At 37.2% G+C, this 20,934-nt stretch overlaps 1 protein-coding gene across 3 annotated transcripts in view; it reads left to right on the top strand.

Moving 5' to 3' along the window:
* Positions 1-20,934, top strand: part of KLHL7 (kelch like family member 7) — a 57,483-nt gene that overhangs the window by 11,617 nt on the left and 24,932 nt on the right. For 2 of the 3 annotated variants that reach the window (XM_060108304.1, XM_060108305.1), the window contains 6 exons: positions 3,362-3,492; positions 7,684-7,786; positions 8,686-8,779; positions 9,053-9,177; positions 11,664-11,839; positions 14,150-14,324. In XM_060108304.1, coding sequence (XP_059964287.1) covers positions 7,708-7,786; positions 8,686-8,779; positions 9,053-9,177; positions 11,664-11,839; positions 14,150-14,324 — 649 coding nt within the window. In that variant the 5' untranslated portion in view covers positions 3,362-3,492; positions 7,684-7,707. The remainder of the gene's footprint in view (positions 1-3,361; positions 3,493-7,683; positions 7,787-8,685; positions 8,780-9,052; positions 9,178-11,663; positions 11,840-14,149; positions 14,325-20,934) is intronic. The other variant, XM_060108303.1, reaches the window with a different exon arrangement.

Raw genomic sequence — 20,934 nt, 5'->3', positions numbered from 1 at the left:
ATATCGCTTGATTAAATGATTCTTCTTTTGGGTCCCCAAATCTCTAAACTGCTAGCAGAACCCACCTCCAGAAAGACTAATTGCTGAGATCAGAAACAAAATGTTTGTAAATGAATCCTTAAGCATATTAGTGAGGGGAGCCTCTTCCATGCCTTGGTTGCCAGGCTAATTCTGGCTAGAACCCATTCTATCTATACAAATTAAGTGAAATCCACTTAATTTATATAGATAGAATGAAAATGGATTCAGCTACTTAAAGAAAAAGGTTTGAAAACCACTGATCTGAGGCTTTTCCCTGAAAAGAGAATAAACTGTATGTGTCTTTCTGTGTCTAAGCGGTGTTGAGAACAGAGGATTTGCAGGGGTGGTCTTAAGCAAAGCCTCATCTTCCAACTTTATTTTACTAGAGAAGCACTGCATATGGGAGATTGCCAGGTAGTTGCCCATCTGTCAATAGGGTGTTCTATTATGTCACAGTTGGCTATTGATCTTTACATAAACTCCCTGAGTTGAGAATCTCAGAGAGCTGAATGGTAGAATTCAGGCACCAAATCCCCTCACAAAAGTTGGCTGGACAAAGTACTGTGAGTTCGAATTCCCAGGTTTGCTTTGTCTTTTAGTTGTTCTGTTTTCTTACTGGCACAGGGAGTGCTTTGTTCTATCTTAAAGGCTGACAAGGCAGCCTCTATCAATGGCTGTTCCTTTTTGTAGCCTCTGAAGAACAGTTGAAGAGGTTATTTAAATTTTTACTCCAGAAAGCTCTGGAGTGGGTCGATACCTCTTAAGTTAACTCTAGACTGGAAGGTCATTTCCATTTCTCATCTCAAATTTTTCTCAGCCAAGATGTCATTCATAGCTCTCTGGATTGTCTGCAGTGAACCGAATGACAGCACTCCATCTAATTCCATACTAGCAACAGAAAGTCCCCCAAATTTGTCTGTTATGAACCCTCTTATTATTAAATTCCCACATCTGTAATCTCCGTGTAAATTAAAATTAAAGCAATTAAAAGGCAAAAGTCTGCTCTCCCTGGTTTCTTAAACTGCTCAGTCTCAGCCAGAAGGCGTTCACTTAAGTGTTTGGGTCAAGTCAGGGTAACTTCTTCAGCAGCTTCAGCGTAGGCTGTCTTCCATTGGAATAGATTAAGTTAGTTTAGCACCTCCAAAGCCGAACATCTCCAATTTCAAGGTAGTTTGTGTCACATGTTTTCAGTATGTCAAAGGGTCTCTGGGACTTCTAAGATTAGCATAGTGTCACCCCCACCCCTACAAACCTGAAAAGATACAAGCACATCTCCTCTCTCTACAATAAATAGTGCAGATGTTGACACATTATTATACAGTCCTAACCCACCTTATTGTTCGCAGCCAAAAACAGAAACTTCCTTTCTGGAGGAGCAGGGTTCTCAAAGTAAGAAAATCTTGGCTTTTGGTTTTGACAGATTGCCAGTCTGTGTCAGCTCTCTGTAATTGATAGACCCTAAGTAAGACTAAACTCAGCTGGGAGGAATCACTTAGCAAGAGGCTAATAGGGACACTATGTGTACTGGATAGGGAAGGAATTTCACATATGCATAATAATGTTTCATTGGCATATGATACATTGTTTCTCATGGGCAAAATATTAGGTATTTGCCAGGGGGATTTCTCAGCTGCTCAGTCTCTTAGAGTTTCTTTTTTCCCCTTGTTGTCCATCCTGCATGTTTAAAGATTAATTTTCATTTCTTTTTTGAACCCTGTGGTCCTGGCTACTCAGTGCAGAAAGGATTGAGTTTTGTCTAGTGACAAACTCTTCCCTCCCTTTTGGGAGGAGAGTGATCCACATTTGTAACAGGCAGTTGTGCAGAGCACAGTTTGTGGCCTTGAATTCTCTACAGTTCTAATCCTTCTGGTTGTTCTGCACCTTTGTGTCCTCATTAGAAGCCTCACCTCCTGTGAAATTCCTTATATATATATACATATACATGTATATATTTAAAATATATTGAAGTATAGTTAATTTACAATGTTGTGTTAGTTTCAAGTGTACAGCAAAGTGATTCAGTTTCTTTATATACATTAATCCTGTCTCTTGGAAGAGCCTTTTCTTTTTTCCCCTCCATTTGTCTCAGCTGGAGTGTGACCTTTAACAGATTCCTCTAAGGCCTGTGGCCCTTTACAGTGTGCTCCTCAAAACCTTGCCTTTCTTCATTTTTTGTTTTCCAGGCCTTGGAAACTTGGTGGTAGCAGACACATTCCTTTCTGTTACCTATTTGTGTCAAAATAGGCTGTCTTTGTGTCTGTTCCTTCCACACAGCCCAAGCTGAGTTATTAACCTGTTTTTAAGTTGAATACTTTCCTATCCTGTAGAGCTAACATTGTTTAGATCAAATGCCTCTTTTCCTTTTCTTTTTGGGCCCAGATGTTTTGCTAACCTACTTCTACTAGTGCCTTTCAAAGTCTATAGATTTTGCCATGGTGGAAAATAAGAGGTCTGTGTGTTCATGATTACTGCCAACCCTTACCACCCTCAGTAAGGTAATTTTAATTATGGGGAAGCCCAGCATCTAACTTAGGTCTGGACTATGTCTGAATTATTTGGCTTCCCTTAAGGTGACCTAGTACTCTCCCTTAGTCTTATCTCCACAAACTTCCCATATACGTTGCACTAGAGCATATACCGTTCCTGTCTTCCCACCAGATCACCTTGCAGATTATTTAACAATGCATGAAATACTCTATTGCTGCTCTTCCTTTTCCCTTTTCAAATCAATCTGAACTTACTGTAATCACCTACTATAATTGTCCCAGGCTTTTGAGGGCAGTCCTTTAATTATGTGTTTGATTTCTTACCTTTAGCTTTAAAAGAAATCTTATTTAAAAAAATTCCAGGACCAAGCTTCTTTCTGAGAGAAACAATTTAGTCTGCTCCTGAATTAATTCTTCCTTCATTATATCTCTTTGGTCCATATTGCTTTTGTATAAATAACAATAAAAATAACTTTTTTTTGTTTCCTAATTTTGTCTTTTAAAGAACAGTTATACCAAAGTTTATCTCCTTTCCCTTTCAAAGCTGTTTGGCCTAGCTTGTCATACATATGTTTCCCTTAAAGAAGGAAATCCCCTTTTCCTTTATTAATCTAGGTGTGTTCCTTTGTTTTTCTTTAACTTTCCCACTTGCCTTATTGTGATTATACATGTGTTTAAGCCCAGTGTTGTTTTTCTTGCTTTTCTGAACAAGGATGATTTCTAAAGAGGCCTTTTAAATTTTTTCTCTTAACCTTTGGGTTTATTATGGCTTTGTTGAGACTTTTCTAGTATCTCAATCCAACATGATGATTTACCCTATATAATAAGGGTTCCATTTTCGTTTATCCTTTCAGTGATTTAAATCTACCACCCAACTATAGTTGAATCTACAGTCTACCCAGGGATTTGTACCCAGGGTCAACTTGAAATCACGCTGGGAGGGACTGATTGCAGAACCTTGTTGACAAGCTACATAAATCCAAAGGTTAGTCATTCCTCAGTCCTCTCCTTGGGATACAATAAAGAATAGAATTTGGGACAGCTGCTTGCATGCCTCCTACTAACGCCAGCACATATTGTTAAAAGCTAGAACCTCATGCAATGCTGTGGAGCTTTCAGGAACCTAAAGTGCCTTTTGCAGTCCTGTCTGGCAAATACATACAGAGAGCAAAAGGTTATTGCACTAATGCATGCCTAAAATGCTTGCCTGTTTTGAGGTCTTTCCAAACCAAAGGAGTCTTCCCTCAAAAGTGTCTAATACTTGCAAACACTAAAGTAGCACCAAAGTTTCTGTTTGCCTCTGTTTGAGTGTCTCTGCATATGGATTTGAGGGGCCCTCTTCTTCTGCTTCTAAATATTTGAGAAGTAGAGGTAGGAGACAGATAAATTAATGGTGATGACAGACTGGTGAACATGGCGTTGAGTTGAGCATAAAACGGGCTTCCTCTTCTTTATCCCCTTAACTAAAACCTTACCCAGTCTGAGGCAGAGCAGCTGAGGCATGGGAACAGTCCTCTCCTGCCATAGTTGGGGGCAAGCCTCCCAATGAATTGCGTTCTACTTTGGGGGCAGGTTAATGGAAGAAGAGTGAGCCAGGGGGCCTGGCTGTGTGTGGTCAGTGACCTGTACCGTGCTCTTGCTCATCCTGTAGTCACTCTTCGACAAGCGACAGTTGGAGAAAAGGACTGAAACTTCCTTCCCAGTACTTACCTTCCCCAGAGGAAGAGAGAGTACTTCATGACAGAGAAATCTGTTGTTTCTCAAAGTGATATGTTATCCCATTTTTTCAATGATCAAATCTCTCACCACATTTTTTAAATTAAACTTTTTTTTTTAGAGCAGTTTTAGGTTTAACAGAAAAATGGAGCAGAAAGTGCAGTTTTCATTTACCCCCTTTGCCCCTCCCCCTCGCCCCAGTTTCCCCTATTATTAACATCTTGTCTAAGTGTGGGGCATTTGTTACAATGGATGAGCCATTGTTACATTATTGGTTCACTCTTTGTGTTGTACATTCTGTGGGTTTTGACAGGTGTATAATGACATATATCCACTGTTAGAGTATCATACACAATAATTTCACTGCCTTAAACATTACCTGTGCTCCACCTTCGCACCACATATGTGAAATGGTATCTTTATCATATCCAAATGCCCATTAATGTGGATCCCTCACATTTCTTAGGTTTATTTCTCAACATTTAATTATTTTGTTGCTGCTATGACTGGGATTTTTATTTCTCTCATTTATGTGTTTTCTAATGGCATATTACTCACATCTAATTGCTTTTTCATGTTTATCTTATTTGTCTAGCCACCTTACTAACTTTTCATATTAGTTCTACAAGTGTTAAATTGATTTATCTTTATTTCCTTAGCGATATGGTTAAAATTTCCAGAACAATGTGACAGGGTGTGTGTGTGTGTGTGTGTGTGTGTGTGTGTGTGTATTTCAAACTTGAATGAGAATGTCTCTCCTGCTTCACTAGTTTGCTATTGATTCTGATGAATGACCTTCAACATACAGATACATCATTTTCTTTATTAAAGAATCTCAGGAAATAAATTTTTAATTTTATCAAACACGCTTTTGCCCATATATTGAAGTTTTTCTTTTTTTTTTTTTTTTTTGGCCAAGCCTCACGGCATGCAGGATCTTAGTTCCCTGACCAGGGATCAAACCCGTGCTCCCTGCAATGGAAGCGTGGAGTCCTAACCACTGGACCACCAGGGAATTCCCTGAAGTCCTTCTACATGAAAATTTTCTCTTTTAACCTGTCAGTATGATGAATTACATTTATAGAATTATCATTCTTGAACCCTTCTTGCGTTCCTGGAACAATACCCTGCTGGATTCAGTTTGCAAATACTAAATACTTGACAGATCTGTAAATGAGACACGTAAAGGAGGAAAAAGTGACCAAAATAGCAACCGACAGTTTAAAAAAAAAAAGAAGAAGACAGCAAGGAAACAGAATAAATAGTATTTAAATAGTATTTAAAAAGATGGCATATGTAAGATAAAACATAAGTTATCAGTAATAAATAGAGATTCAACTAAACCTACTAAAAATAATCCTTAGATGGTGAGAACTTCAGACTAAGTTACACAAAAATCTATGCTGTTTATAAGAGGCTAAAGATTCACAAGCTGAAAATAATAAATACAAAGATATAATTTTGGGAGGACATAAACAGAAATTGCAAAGCTTTTTGGTTTGTTTAATCCAGTGAAGATGTATTGTTCAAAAGGTAGTTTTGTTTGTTTTGTTTCTCTTCCATTCACCTAGGACTTGTTACCTCTCATTCTCCAGATCACCTGAATCTCTGTCTCTTCCCATTTCCTGTCTTTGCATACTCCTCTTCCCCAGAGGATTGATAGCAGGAGGGACCCCTGCCTTTAGGTCGGTCTCATTTCTTGTTGAATAGGACCTATTAATCTATTGTAGTCCAGTCAAATAAATGCACCATTTGGATATAAAAGATTGCTCCCATTTCACCTCCTCCTACTCGCCACACACAACGTTAATATCTGGCTAGAGATTAATCTTTGGCTAAGACTAAATTGTACAAAGATCCCTCTGATTTCTCTAACTTCCTTCAGTGCCTGTAAATTCACTACACTAACATTCCCCATTCCTGAGTATGCCTTGGAAAGGTTTTTTGCTACATTTCAGTTTAGCTTTACATTTTCTGGAACTTCCCATCAGCAGCCATAGGTCCCTCCCCTATCTAATTTGCTTGCTATTCTGTCAGTATTCTTTCTTCCTCTCCCTCCTTTTTTCCTTCCTTCCCTCCCTCCCTTCTCCCTTTCTCTTTCTTTATCTTCAGCAACTTGATCAGCTTATTTTGATAGTAACCAAATAGTTGGCTTGGTTTTGCTACCTGGTATTTTTGGGTGTGGCAAGATCACCTGAGAGCTATGCCTATTCTGTACCCCCTCCCCAAGTAAAAGGAAATTAAAATTTAAAACACTGTTGGAATAACAGTAACTTTAACTATAATCTGCATATAATTTCTAAGCAATAGTCTATAGGCCTTATAAAAAAATATTTAAGTAAGCTGTAAGAGTGAAATGTACATCCCTTAGCCCATTAGTTGGGACCCATTTCTTTTCTCATTCTAAGCATTACCGTCTTATTTGGGTTTTTTATTCATGAAGTAATAAAGTAGGAAATAGCAGTGATTTATCTATCAGAAACTATATCAGTAGTTTCAGTAAAATACTTAAAATTGGGAAAACGCCATATCCTCTGAGCTCTTGAGCCATTATTCAGTTTTGTGAGTGAAATTACTCTGAAAATATTATTTACCTCATATTCCCAGTGCCTAAGAGGGTGCTTTACAAAATTTTTTCTGAGCCCAAGCTGTATATTGTCTTTAACTTCATTAAAAAATTGAAATTTTATTTGATAAAAAGGACATTTCTTTTTCCTTGAAATTCATCTTTAAGGGTTCCAGTGAATCTTAAATTTTTCCTTAATGTACCCCATTTTCCCAACATTTTAAGTGTATAATCTAGATCTGCTTCTTTCAGTAACCTAGAGTGACACATTTTGGCCTAGGTCAGAAATCACAATTTAAAAGTGGCTGCTATCCAGGTCCCATCAGAAGTGCATTTTAGAGAGATGTTATTTAAGGAAAGAGTGCTGAATGGACATTTGGTTCATCCACTCTGTATATTCTGAGTTGTTTCTGTTGCAGGTTAGATCTATGAAGGCAACTTTCTTGGAAAATGCAGTGTGCACCTGCATTTTATCAAGAACAATTTTTAAAAAGCAGATTGTTATATTTGAGAAACCATCAAGGACATTGCCATTAGGTCATTTAACGTCCCCATAAAATCTCACCATGAGAAATATCTTAGAATTTGTGTCAGAAAAAAAAATTTGGCTTCCCCTAAAGATTAGTAGACTACTTTTTTCTGATTATAAAGATTTTTTTTTTTTTTCTGACTGTTGGGAAGCTAAGTGCCAAATTTTGATACAGCACACTCATGACAGCAACTCTGTAAGTCCTTCCTAAATAGGTTTTACATTAAAAACAAAATCTGTGCTGGAAAAAGACTGGATTTAAGTACAAAATAGAGATAAAGCATTTGGCAAGCGCCTGTTTTATATCTTTGCTAAGCCATGCCCATTGAACCCCTTTTAATTTTATTTATTTCTCTCTTGATTAGAAAACATTGTGTGATGTGATCCTTATGGTCCAGGAAAGAAAGATACCTGCTCATCGTGTTGTCCTTGCTGCAGCAAGTCATTTTTTTAACTTAATGTTCACAAGTAAGTATCTTAAGATAAAACATAATATTTTTTTCTATGAGAATTAGGTGTGGGGTCTAATTGAAAATATGCCATTTTTCCCAGGTTTAAAAGCACTTAAGTTAAGGCCACAGAACAGTGAAGAGATTAAAGAGTGGTCATGGTGATGATTGATCAAAGGAAAACTGTCCTTTCGTTAGCCCTAAAGGCCTGAAGTCTTTATTAATGGAGATATAGCTTCTGCTTGAATACCAGGTTTTTTTCTTAACCTCCGGTGGAGAGGCAAAGGAGCAGATAAGTCTTATGGCATTTTATCTAGCAAGTTAAACTAAATAAAAATGAAACATATTATACTAGAAAGAACCCTAGTTTGGAGTTGAGAATTGGGTCCAAGTCCTGGTTCTACTTAGTGCTGCTTGTGAGCTTGATCAGGTTATATAACATATCTGCCTCAAGTTTTCTCTTTAGTGCTCTGGCTACCTACCAGGGTTTGGGGGAAGAATGAGAGCTTTGCTAGTGAAAGCTGACTATATATATAATTGTCATTGTTCTTGTAGGTTTGTTCTGGCTACATCAGAGGCATTTTCCCCATAATAATTTAACAGAATGCTACCAAATTAATTTAGGAGTTGGGGAAATATTAAATGCAGTTTTATGTCTCTCTGTTCACTTGGGCTTTTTTTTTTTTAGAAGTACACTAATTCACTAATTTCTTAAATTATTTTAAGGCACATGTCAAGTATGGAGAATGAATTTGCATTTATTATAGGAATGTGTTGGGCTTTCTGAGGTATTTTCTTTCAGAGAGGTCTCTGTCCTGTTATTTTTCTCCAACATTTAACACAGCCTAGAATGATCGGGTTCTTCAGTTAAACTCAGGGTAGTACTCATGCCATTTGTGTTTCTTCTCTTTGTATTAGCTAACATGCTTGAATCAAAGTCCTTTGAAGTGGAACTCAAAGATGCTGAACCTGACATTATTGAACAACTTGTGGAATTCGCTTATACTGCTAGGTAAGTTAAGGATCGTTTCTGTTGTGGAGGAGTAAGGTCAGGATCTGCCATGACAAAGCGTTGTTGTAACAAATTGGTGTGCTCCAGAGTCTTCAGAATGAAAAACTACACGGGCAGTAGGGGCGGGGTTTGAGGGTCCTATGCCGTACTAATTCAAGGGCTGAAGAGTTTAATTTTTTGTTTAATGTCTGGGGCTAGAAGCATACATTCTATGGTAGCATTATTTAAATAATAAATTGTAGAAAATTAACATTCACTTTAACTTACTTACAGAATTTCTGTGAATAGCAACAATGTTCAGTCTTTGTTAGATGCAGCAAACCAGTACCAGATTGAACCTGTGAAGAAAATGTGTGTTGATTTTTTGAAAGAACAAGTTGATGCTTCAAATTGTCTTGGTAAGAAATGAGATTCCTATTTTTTAAAAAAACAAAAAACACCATTAATGTGTATTTTAATAAAGAAAAAAGCATGGTTATAAGTGTCCTCATTTAATCTTTTTTTTACCCTCATTTAATCTTTTTTTTTTTTTAGTTTCTGCTTTATAACAAAGTGAGTCAGACATACATATACATCTGTTCCCACATACCCTCATTTAATCTTAAAGATGTTGTCCACTACAAAATTTTCTAGTAATATATTTTATTTTATTTTATTTATTTATTTTTAACATCTTTATTGGAGTATAATTGCTTTATAATGTTGTGTTAGTTTCTGCTGTATAACAAAGTGAATCAGCTATATGTATATATATATCCCCGTATCCCCTCCCTCTTGTGTCTCCCTCACACCCTCCCTATCCCACGGCTATAGGTGGTCACCTAGTAATATATTTTAAGAGGAGGTTAGGGAGGTACATATTAACCTGGGCAGAAACAAGCCATAAAATACCGTATCAACATTTTCCAAAATAAAAAATAGCCTCAGTAATGAGTTTTTGTGTGTTTAGGAAAAGGAGTAATGATTTACTTCAGAAATGACAGAATGATTCAGTATTAAAAAACCAAACATAATATACTATACTAACATGCTATAGGAAAAAAATACTTAAAATCATAGCAACAGATGCTGAAGGCACTCTTATGTTTTCAGTACCCATTCCTAATGTTTAAAAAAAGCTCTTAAACTAGAAATAAAATACCTAAGTTAACCTGTATGTGTCTGAAACCTAAAGCTAATATTCTTTGCATGGAAGCATGCTACCGTTCAGCTTCGTGCTGAAAATTTCCACCAATGTAGTCAATCAAAAAAAATAAATAAGGTAACAATAAAAGTTTCCTTATCAGGCATAATCATAGCAGTTATTTGTTGGCTAATTTAAAATTTCATTAACGCAGTGAGTGGTTAAACAAGATTATATCTGCCGTAAAGGTGTTATTTTAGTGTAACATAAAAATACACCAATCTGCCAATCTGTGACTGTAAGACCAAGTCTATGATTTGAATACTGATCCATTGTCTGTCTTACCTAAATCACATCAATAATATATTATCTATGATTTTTTATTTTTAGTTTCCTTAAAACGAATTGATAACTGAGCAAGACAGTCTGATTACAGAATCCCTCTAGAATTTTACAGTGTTTTCCCAGATTTTATCAGGTGTCCTGGTCATGCTTAATTTGAGCTGTTTTCAAGTCTGTTGTAAACCTTTGAATTAGTTTTCATAGAAGCAACTGCTTTCTTTTCACATTCATATTTTATTGATCTGCATGATATTTAATTGAGTTGCATAATTACAACAAATTCAACTGCCAAAAGTTAGTTAAAAAACAAATACTGGTTCTTGGTGTAAATATCATTTCCCTGGTGGGAACATAAATGTTCAGATGTAGCAGACTGAGCACATAGCATGCCATGGCATTGGTCAGTACATTTAGAAAATGGCAACTAGTCTAAGTCACTAGCAGGCATCAGTTATGAGAACCTTTATGGTTATAAATATGAAAGTGTCAAAACTATCTGAAGACAGCATGAAGTTGAAACATGGAAAATCAAAGCTAATAAACTAAAATAATTCAACTGATGACTTTGAATGGAGGCCTGCCACAAGATCATATACAGTAATCAGTGGTTTTATTTAGCAGAGGTTGACAAACTTCCTATAAGGGCCAAATAGCCAATATTTTAGGCTTTGTGGGCCACGTGTCACATGTGGTCCTTGTTGCTCCTCTTCCTACTTCTCCCTCTTCTGCTTCTCCTCTCCTTCCCCTCCCCCCTTTTCTCCCCCACTCCCCCTTTTTTCACAACCCTTCAAAAATATGAAAAACGTTCTTAGCTGCTGACTCTACAGCTAGATGTGGGCTGGATTTGGCTCATGGACAGTATTTTGCAGACTCCTGATACAGAGCATTAATAATCAATTAGGGGGGATCTTCCCTCCTAAAGAGAAAATAAAATAGCTGAATGGAAAATATATGGGGTTTCTATGAAGAAAACTGTTAATTACATTGAAGATCATTTAAAAATGTAAGTGGAGATCTATGTCATGTTCCTAAGTGGAACTCCTCCATGTTGTAGAACAGGCAACTGTCCCTAATGTAATCCAAAAATTCAGCAATCCTAATTGAAGTCATATCAGGATTTTTTAAAAGTAGAATGTTATAAGCTTATTTTAAATTTATTTGAAAGAGAAAATGTTATACCTGTAGCCAAGAAAAGTTTGAAAAAACACTGAAGGGGGCCTGTCCTACAAAGTACCAAATTCAGCCACCCGTAACAGAGTATATTGGCATAACAATAGACAAATCAGTGGAAAAGAAAAGGATCCAGATTTATGAAATTTATTGTCTCATTTTCCTGGAGTCATACTTAATCTTTAATGTATATTTATTTGTTTTTTAACGCATTCATTTTTTATTCATTTGTTTTCTTTCTGTGTTCAGGTATAAGTGTGCTAGCAGAGTGTCTAGACTGTCCTGAATTGAAAGCAACTGCAGATGACTTTATTCATCAGCATTTTACTGAAGTTTATAAAACTGATGAATTTCTACAACTTGATGTCAAGCGAGTTACACATCTCCTCAACCAGGACACTCTGACTGTGAGGGCAGAGGATCAGGTGACTAAATTGGCTTCTCACATTTTTCTTAGTAAAAATGTCACTATGGATTTCTTATGCTTCATTTTTGGATACATGACAAAGAAAAGAATCATATTAGGAGAGAGTGTGTTCTTTACACTAATTCCAAATTCTGTTTCATAGGAAAAAATAAGTTTTGGGTGCTCGTAGAGGCTGGCTCTTTGAGAGACAGGGCACTTGTAGAGATGCTGTTGGGTAGGTAAAACAATGCCTCCCCCAAAGTTGTCCACATCCTAATCCTTGGAATCTGTGAATGTGTTACCTTACATAGCATTTGAGACTCAGCAGATGTGGTTAAGGATCATGAGAGGAGGAGATTATTGGGTGGGTCCAATGTAATCACAAGGTGCTTAAATATGGAAGAGGGACAGAAGAGTCAGTGTCAGAGTGACGTGATATGAATTAGACTTGGTTGGCCATTGCTGGCTTTGAAGATGGAGGAAGGGCCGCAAGCCAAGGAATGCAGATGGCTGCTAGATGTTAGAAAAAGCAAGGAAATGGTTTCTCCTCTAGGCCTTCAGGCAGCCCTGCTGACACCTTGATTTTTGCCCAGTGTGTGACCCATTTTGGACTCTGACCTCCAGAACTGTCAGATAAACAGTCAGAGGTGTAAGCTGGGTACAGGTGTTGGGAACTGGATGGGGTAACACTTTGATATGCAGACATTCACTTAAACCCTGTTTTCAGTTCCCCATCCTTCTTTGTATTTTAAGTCAATAAGTTTGTAATAATGTGTTATAGCAGCAATAGGAAACTAATAGAGGTACAGTAAGATCACATGCTTTGAGTTACTTTTGTTCTAGAGATAAAAGGTTTGCACTGAGCCGTATTCTTTCTCCCAATCTTCATGGCCCAGAGTATTAGTTAGCAAGTTGACAGGTTGGACCCGGAGAACCCGAGTAGGCATAAAGAAAAAACAGTTATATGAGCAAAATTGACTGACTTATATATAGTATAGAAAGGGAAGAATAAGTAATTTTAGACTGAAGAAACCTGACAAACTTGATGAACACTACCTACAGGTTAACATCATCAGTGATATCATGTACTCTTGTGTAATGAGGATGGCATGTTACCTCTGTGTCTTCCTCCCAAAAAAACTATAACCCCAGCCTAATCATGAGAAAAACATCAGACAAACCCAGATTGAGGGACAGTCTATAAAATATCTGATCAGAACTCAAAGCTGTCAAAAAGTCCTCAAAAACAAGGAGGGTCTGAGAAACGGTCATAGTCTAGAAGAGCCTAAAGTGACATAACCACTAAATGTAATGTGGTATCTTTTATGGGATTGTGGAACAGAAAAAGAACATTAGACAAAAAGTAAGGATTTTTTTTTTTAAGTATGGACCTTAGTTAATAATAATGTATCAGTATTGGTTCATTAGTTATAATAAGAGTTTCATACTAATATACTATTTTAACAACTGAGTGCAGGGTGTATGGGAACTCTGCACTATCTTTGCAACTTTTCTGTAAATCAAAAAGTGTTCCAATAAATAGTTTATTTAAAAAAACAGACCAATTCCCATAAAAAATTAACTGTCTCAGACTTAGGGCTTATTAACACCAACCCAAAATAACTAATGTAACTAACTCAAATGTGTGTGGTAGATGTGTATGTATATGAAATAATGGGTTTGTTTTCAGTGTATTTAAACTAGTGATTTATAAATCCAATTATGTTACTAAACTTGGGCTTGTTTGGTACAGTTAAATGAATGCTACCATATTATTTTGGAAAGCAATTCTTATGTAAATATCCTGTAATTTATTTTTTATATATAGAATTTTTATATCATAAAGTTTCCAGAAAGTAAGTCTGTCAATTCATAATTCAGGAATAAAATCATAGATGACCTTCATATCTCTTGGGGTAGAAGGCCTCTGAGGAAATTAACCTGTTTTCCTGGTACCATATGAACACATATTGAAACTCTCTTTGACCAATAGATTTTTTTCAATGGAAATGTACATCATATCTCCTTCCAAAAAGGAAGCTATATTTTGTTTAAAAACAATTATAGATTCAGCATCCTACCTGTCATTACATTATGTAGTAGTAATTAGTTCTAAAACATATTACCTAGAAGAATCACTAGAGCATTGTGTAAACTGTTCTGAAGTACAGATGGTGTTTGGGGATGAAAGCAAATATCTGAATAAAATATTGGGAATAAGAAGTTGTGTCTTCATGAGACTCTCCCCCTTCAACGTGAGAGTAAACATAGGTAATTGGAAGTGCTGCTGCCTTCTAAGAACTTTACTATGCTGTTTTTCTCCCCTTAGGTTTATGATGCTGCAGTCAGGTGGTTGAAATATGATGAACCTAACCGCCAACCATTTATGGTTGACATCCTTGCTAAAGTCAGGTTTCCTCTTATATCAAAGAATTTCTTAAGTAAAACAGTACAAGCTGAACCACTTATTCAAGACAATCCTGAATGCCTTAAGATGGTGATAAGTAAGTTGCCTTAATATCCATTTATAACTTATCGTGTAGCCAGTTTCTCATGGGCTTAAAACCCTTTAGAATGGATCAGCCTCGGTAGCCAGGGAGAAACACTCAAGACTTTGCCCTTCTAGATAATTAATCTATTGGGGTTCTCAGCTGTCTATCCGGAGGGAACTTAGCCTCAGCCCTTATTTTACAGGAACATGTGTGATAGAAGTTTAAAAATTACTTATGCTTTGTCTCCTTTTGTGTACAATAACTTTCATTCACTTTGTTTTTTGTGTTTCCTTTTTCAAATAATTTAACCAAGTAGTGTACTGTGATCACATTTTCTTTCTTAAAGAAAAAGGTTTGTTTGTTGCGCGTGGAGCACCTTTTTTGCCACATTTTTTTTTCATTTACTTAATTTTTCTTGACTTGCAGGCTAAGTTCCAAGCCCTCTGTAAAATGCCTCTTAATAAAATTGTCTGTACAATTAAACAATCTATTGCTTTTATTTTTTGGAAACAACATTTATAGAGCCTTCCTTCTGCCTATTTCAGTATGGAGTGTTTGCCTTTTAGGCTTAAGGCACAGTTCTTGTCCTGGGACTTCCCTTCTCTGCCATACTGGGATGTTCTTTCACTCCTAAGTTAGATTCACTATCTTCCTCAATCTCAGGTCTTCACCTTTCTTAATTCTGTTTGATTGAACATATCCTTAAAAGGTTCCTGAGAAAGGATATATGATCAATAAATATTTGGAGATTTGACAAATCTCATATCTTTATCATAAAATGTTGAAGGATAGTTAAACTGGGTATAGAATTATGTTGAAAATCATAGGCATTCTCCATTATTTGCTAGCTTTCATTGTTGCTTTTGAGAAATCTGATGCCAGTTTATTTATTCTTCCTTGTAAGCATTTAAAATCTTTTTTTTTTTAATCCCTGGTGTTTTGAAAGTTCACAGTAATGTACCTTGGTGTGCATCTTTTCTTTTTTTTTTCTTTTTTTTTAAGTTATCATATTAGGCATTTTCTATCTTTTCAGCCACAGATTTCTCAGTTCTTTATTATTGATATTGTGATTCTTTAGGCATTGAGTCTCTAGTCTTAAATCTCTCTTGTTATCCACCTTTGCCTCTTTGTTCTATCTTCTTGGAGATAGGCTTAATTTTTCCTTCAGCACTTTTTTTTTTTGCTGCACCGTGTGGCATGCAGGATTGTAGTTCCCTGACAAGGGATCGAACCTGTGCCCCCTGCAGTGGAATTTGAGTCTTGACCACTGGACCACCAGGGAAGTCCCATTAAATACAGTAATTTTATATTCTGTGTTTGATAATAGCAATATCTGAAGTCTTTGAAGACCAAATGCTGCTGTTTTTTCATTGACTTATTCTTGGTGGCTTAATTCTTTGTGTTTTATAATTTTGGATTGTGAGCTTTTATATATATATATATATATTTTTAATTTTATTATTATTATTATTTTAAATTTATTTTTGGCTGCGTTGGGCTTTCATTGCTGCGCGCGCGCTTTCTCTAGTTGCGGCTTGCGGCGAGCAGGGGCTACTCTCTGTTGCTGTGCGCGGGCTTCTCATTGCAGTGGCTTCTCTTGTTGCGGAGCACGGGCTCTAGGTGCACGGGCTTCAGTAGTTGTGGCTCGTGGGCTCTAGAGCGCAGGCTCAGTAGTTGTGGCACACGGGCTTAGTTGCTCCGTGGCATGTGGGATCTTCCCGGCCCAGGCCTCGAACCTGTGTCCCCTGCATTGGCAGGCAGATTCTTAACTGCTGTGCCACCAGGGAATTCCCGATATATATATTTTTTAATATTTATTTATTTGGCTGCTTCGGGTCTTCCTTGTGCCGTGCAGGATCTTTAGTTGCAGCATGTGGGATCTAGATCCCTGACCAGGGATCGAACCTGGGCCCCCTGCATTGGGAGTGCAAAGTCTTAGCCACTATACCACCAGGGAAGTCCCATGAGCTTATATTTGATCGATCTTAATCTCCAGAAATATTGGGAGGTGTGGTTTTGTAGTCCTCCAGGTTTTCCCTGTTTTCCTTAAGAGGAGAATAGTGTTTGCTTTTGCAGAGTGCCCTGGGCCACAACAATCCAGGACTACTTTGAATTTTTCTTGGCTTATGGGTTTCTAGACTTGTAGACAGGTAAATTCAAACCTCAAACCTGTATCAGCTGTCATTATAAATTCTCAAAAGAGGGAGACTTTACCTCTGCCTGGAGGTGAAATTGCAATAGGCAGATTACTAGTTTTCCTTTGTGCTATTAGACAGTTTTCTTAGCTTATCTTCATTAAAAGTATAACCAATACAAGTGATCCAGCTTTAGATAGAGCTCTCAGTTCTAACACTTGTGCAAATCCAAGACCTAATCTTATTTCCCTCATGCAGCCAATAATATCAATTTCTAGGTTTCAAGTATTATCGAAAGCTCTCAGAGTAGCTCCAGGGTCTCTTAATGCTCACTCTTCTGGTGTTTAGTTCACTCTCCATTTTTGGCCCTCTGCTCTTAGCTATGCACTTAAAAGAACGTTTGTTTTATTCTTTCCAGCATTATAGTAATTTTGTAGCAGAAAGTTATTTCTGAAAGTCTCAACTGTCATACTGCTGTAAGTGGAAGTTCAGCTTGTTCTTTAAACGGGCCTGAAATGTGTAGTGTATGACTGTGATATGCTGAGATAAGTATGCTCCTGCTAACTCTACCAGGCTCTTCTTGAGTTCCCATTCATCTTAAACCAAAACCACATGGACAGTATCCACACATGGGATAGCAGTATAGGTTTCAATTAATATGTAATGAGCAAGAAAGCCTCTCCTAGAAGGTATTTAGAAACCTACTTTGAAACCTTAAGTTGTTTTTGGCATTCATTTGCACATTTCATTTAAGGTATAGCTGGTTTCAGACACAAAATTAAGGAAGGAAATAAAAGAGAAATGAGAACTTTCATTCCTGCCTAAGATACCCTTCTCAAGAGTGGCAATAAGTTTGAGTGCCCTGATTATTAAATAGTAATTAATAATTATTAATTACTTTAATTAAAAATTACTTTACTTGAATTAATAATTATTACTTCCAATTATTAAATTGGAAGTAAAGTAAAATTTCTATCAAACTTATCACATAGCTACTACTTAATATTGTTGTGGTTTTAGGTAAGTTGACCCAATACTGTCCCCTAGTTTGGAAAAGTATTACAACATATCCATACAATGGAATGCTCTATATTTACTAAAAATATTTTAGATGAATATCTAATAATATAAAAATTTTTCATGAGTGGCAAAAGCATAAGACAGTGCATGGTATAATACCTTTTGGTTACAGTTATGGTGTCAAGGGAAAAAAGAAGAGGGTATGAATCAAGGATACATCCTTGTGAATATCTACATTTAAGGGGTGGTAGACAAAGAACCGGGAAAGGAGAGTTCACCAAGCTACTTGAACCACAGGCTGGTATCTTTTTTTTTTTTTTTAACATCTTTATTGGAGTATAATTGCTTTACAATGGTGTGTTAGTTTCTGCTTTATAACAAAGTGAATCAGCTATACATCTACATATATCCCCATATCCCCTCCCTCTTGCATCTCCCTCCCACCCTCCCTATCCCACCCTTCTAGGTGGTCACAAAGCACCGATCTGATCTCCCTGTGCTATGCAGCTGCTTCCCACTAGCTATCTGTTTTACAATTGGTAGTGTATATAAGTCCATGCCACTCTCACTTCGTCCCAGCTTACCCCTCCCAGGCTGGTATCTTGATAACCAAGATGTAGGGAGTTTTAAGAAGCACAGCATAGGTTGCCACTAGTTTCTTGAAGTACAGGGACGTGAAAGAAAATCAGGACCAAGAAGATGCCTTTAGATTAGGACTTTCATCTTTTGGATTTCACAATATCAGATTTTTTGTTATGCCTCTATTTGCAAACTCTGTTATATTTCTAGTTTCATTGGGTAGAGAACTGCACCTGTTTCTTCATACATGGTGTAAGCTGTTGAAGATAAATTAGCCAGTCTCAGTGAAGTATTTAGTTCTTATGTGGATTCTGAATTGATTTAGAAACAGGATACCAGGATTATTCAAGAAATCCAAACGTGTGGGGATTAGGGTCTTGAGCAGGAATCTATGTTTTTTGTTACATTTTTTTCTTTTTCTTTTCCTTTTTTGTTTTATCTTTTTCTAATAAAGAACTATGAGTTCTAAAACTCCTTGACTAGGCACAAGCAGCTGAGACTTTCAGGCTTTGGAGCTTGGGTAGAGCTCAGTGGAGGAAAGAAGGCCTCCCTTCCTCAGATCATCAGTTACCTTCCTACCGTCTGATTTAGGGTCTGCCTTTTGAGAGAAGAAGAAAAACAAAAGATGATAGGAATATAGAATAAAACTAAACTGAAAGAATTTACAACTAAAAGAAAACAAGTCATAAAAACAAAATTAAGAACACAGTCAAAACCCTAACAAAGGGGCTTCCCTGGTGGTGCAGTGGCTAAGAATCCGCCTGCCAATGCAGGGGACATGGGTTTGAGCCCTGGTCTGGGAAGATCCCACATGCTGCGGAGCAACTAAGCCTGTGCACCGCAACTACTGAGCTTGCACTCTAGAGCCTGCGTGCCACAACTACTGAGCCCACGTGCCACAACTACTGAAGCCTGCGCGCCTAGAGCCTGTGCTCTGCAGCAATGAGAAGCCTGCGCACCACAACGAAGAGTAGCCCCCGCTCGCCACAACTAGAGAAAGCCCACACGCAGCAACAAAGACCCAACACAGCTAAAAATAAATAAATAAATAAATTTATATTTTAAAAAAATAACAAAGGGTCAGACTAAGCTCTTATTCAAAATTTGCAAATGACAGTACCTGACTCTCAAAGGAATAACTCCCAAAGGAATAAGCCTAAGGAGCAAGGCGTTTCTCAGGAAAAGGTGCCAGAGAGTTTGTCCCCAACCCTGTCCTGGGAGAGAAACAGCCCATCAGTGAAGGAGCCACAGTTTGTGCTTCCTCCAAGGTTGACCTGGTTAGCCACAGTCAGCCACTTTTAACCAGTGGCCTGTTGCCTGGAACAGTTCCATCCTGTTTCTCTCCTTCCCTGCTGCCTGTCTTCTCTTGTTGGGAGTATTGTGTTCATAGATTCCACAGTACACCTCTGACCTGTGTGGAGCCCTCACTAGAGCAGCAGCTCTCAAACCCCATAAGATCTGTTCAGGTGTAGTGTTCAATCATTTGGATTTCTAACACGTTTCCAAGTGATGCTGCTAGTCAGGGAACTATATACCTTAAGAACTACAGTCTTAGACCTAGAGTGAGAGAGGAGGGAATGTGGAAAAGTGGTTTTTGTAATTGTAAAGGATTGTAAAAAGCAAACAAATGAAGAATATATGATAGAAACCATATGTGTCCTGCAGAGCCTAAAATATTTGCTGTCTGGCCCTTTACAGAGAAAGTTTTTTGACCCCTGACCTAGAGCAGGCTGCTGAGTGTTCCAGCTGTTCTAATGCACAGTGCTTCTACTCATACTCTGAAATGGAAGGAGATGCTAGAAATATTGATATTGATTTTCATTCATTCACAACCTGTTTTCCAAACGTGTCTTCTCTATCTCTTATAAAGGCCCAACACAGCCTCATGAACAGAAGTGTTTTCTGCATGTATTGAGAATTGCTTACATTATCTTATTTTTGGATCAGTAATACTGCACATCATCTACAATTCAAAAAGGTATAAAAGGGTATATGGTGAAAAGTAAGTCTCACTGGAGGTAACCATTATTATCTTGTATATCCTTCCAAAGGTAGTCTTGAGTTTGTGCATATACAGTAATTTACTGACATGTATAAATTATGTATAAAACTATATATGAATAAAGATATAAATTTTTAAAACAAATGGTATCACACTCTGTGTACTCTTTTATGTCTTGCTTTTTTTATTTCTTTTTTTTCTTTTGGCTGCGCCTCATGGCTTGTAGGATCTTAGTTCCCCAACCAGGGATGGAACCTGGGCCCTTGGCAGTGGAAACCCTGAGTCCTAACCACTGGAACACCAGGAAGTTTCCCATCTTGCTTTTTTTCATTCCACATTATTTCTTGGAAATCGTCCCATGTGTACATGTTACCCTTCCTCGTGTTTCTCAACAGCCACATACAGTATTCCATTATGTGGATATACCGTAATTTTTAACCACTTGCCTGACAGTGAACTTTAGGTTGCTAAAATCCTAAAAGGGGAATTACTGGCTAAAGGGTGTGTGCATTTGTAATTTTCACAGATCATCCTGTATTGCCTTCCAGATAATTTGTACCCATCCACATCCCCACCAGCAGTGTAGGAGCGTGCTGCTTCCTTTATCATACCCTGTGTTCCAGATAGTTTGATCTTGTAAAATCTGATGAGTGAGAAAGTATGATTTTAATTTGTATTTCTCTAACTAGAGCAGTTGGGCATCTCTTCATATGTTTGAGAGTTATTTGTAATTAGTTCTTCTTCTGTGAACTTTGTTCAGATTATTAATCTAATTTTCTGTTAGTCGATCGTCTTAATATTATTAAGAATATCTTAAGGTCTTTTATATGATTTATGAATACTTTCCTAGTTTGTCATTGTCTTTTGATTTTGTTTTTTCTTTTTG

The sequence above is a fragment of the Mesoplodon densirostris genome, chromosome 9 (assembly GCF_025265405.1).
Source record: "Mesoplodon densirostris isolate mMesDen1 chromosome 9, mMesDen1 primary haplotype, whole genome shotgun sequence".
In the NCBI taxonomy this organism is placed as follows: domain Eukaryota; kingdom Metazoa; phylum Chordata; class Mammalia; order Artiodactyla; family Ziphiidae; genus Mesoplodon; species Mesoplodon densirostris.
Note: the sequence above shows the minus strand (reverse complement) of the source record. Positions and strands in the feature narration are given on the sequence as shown.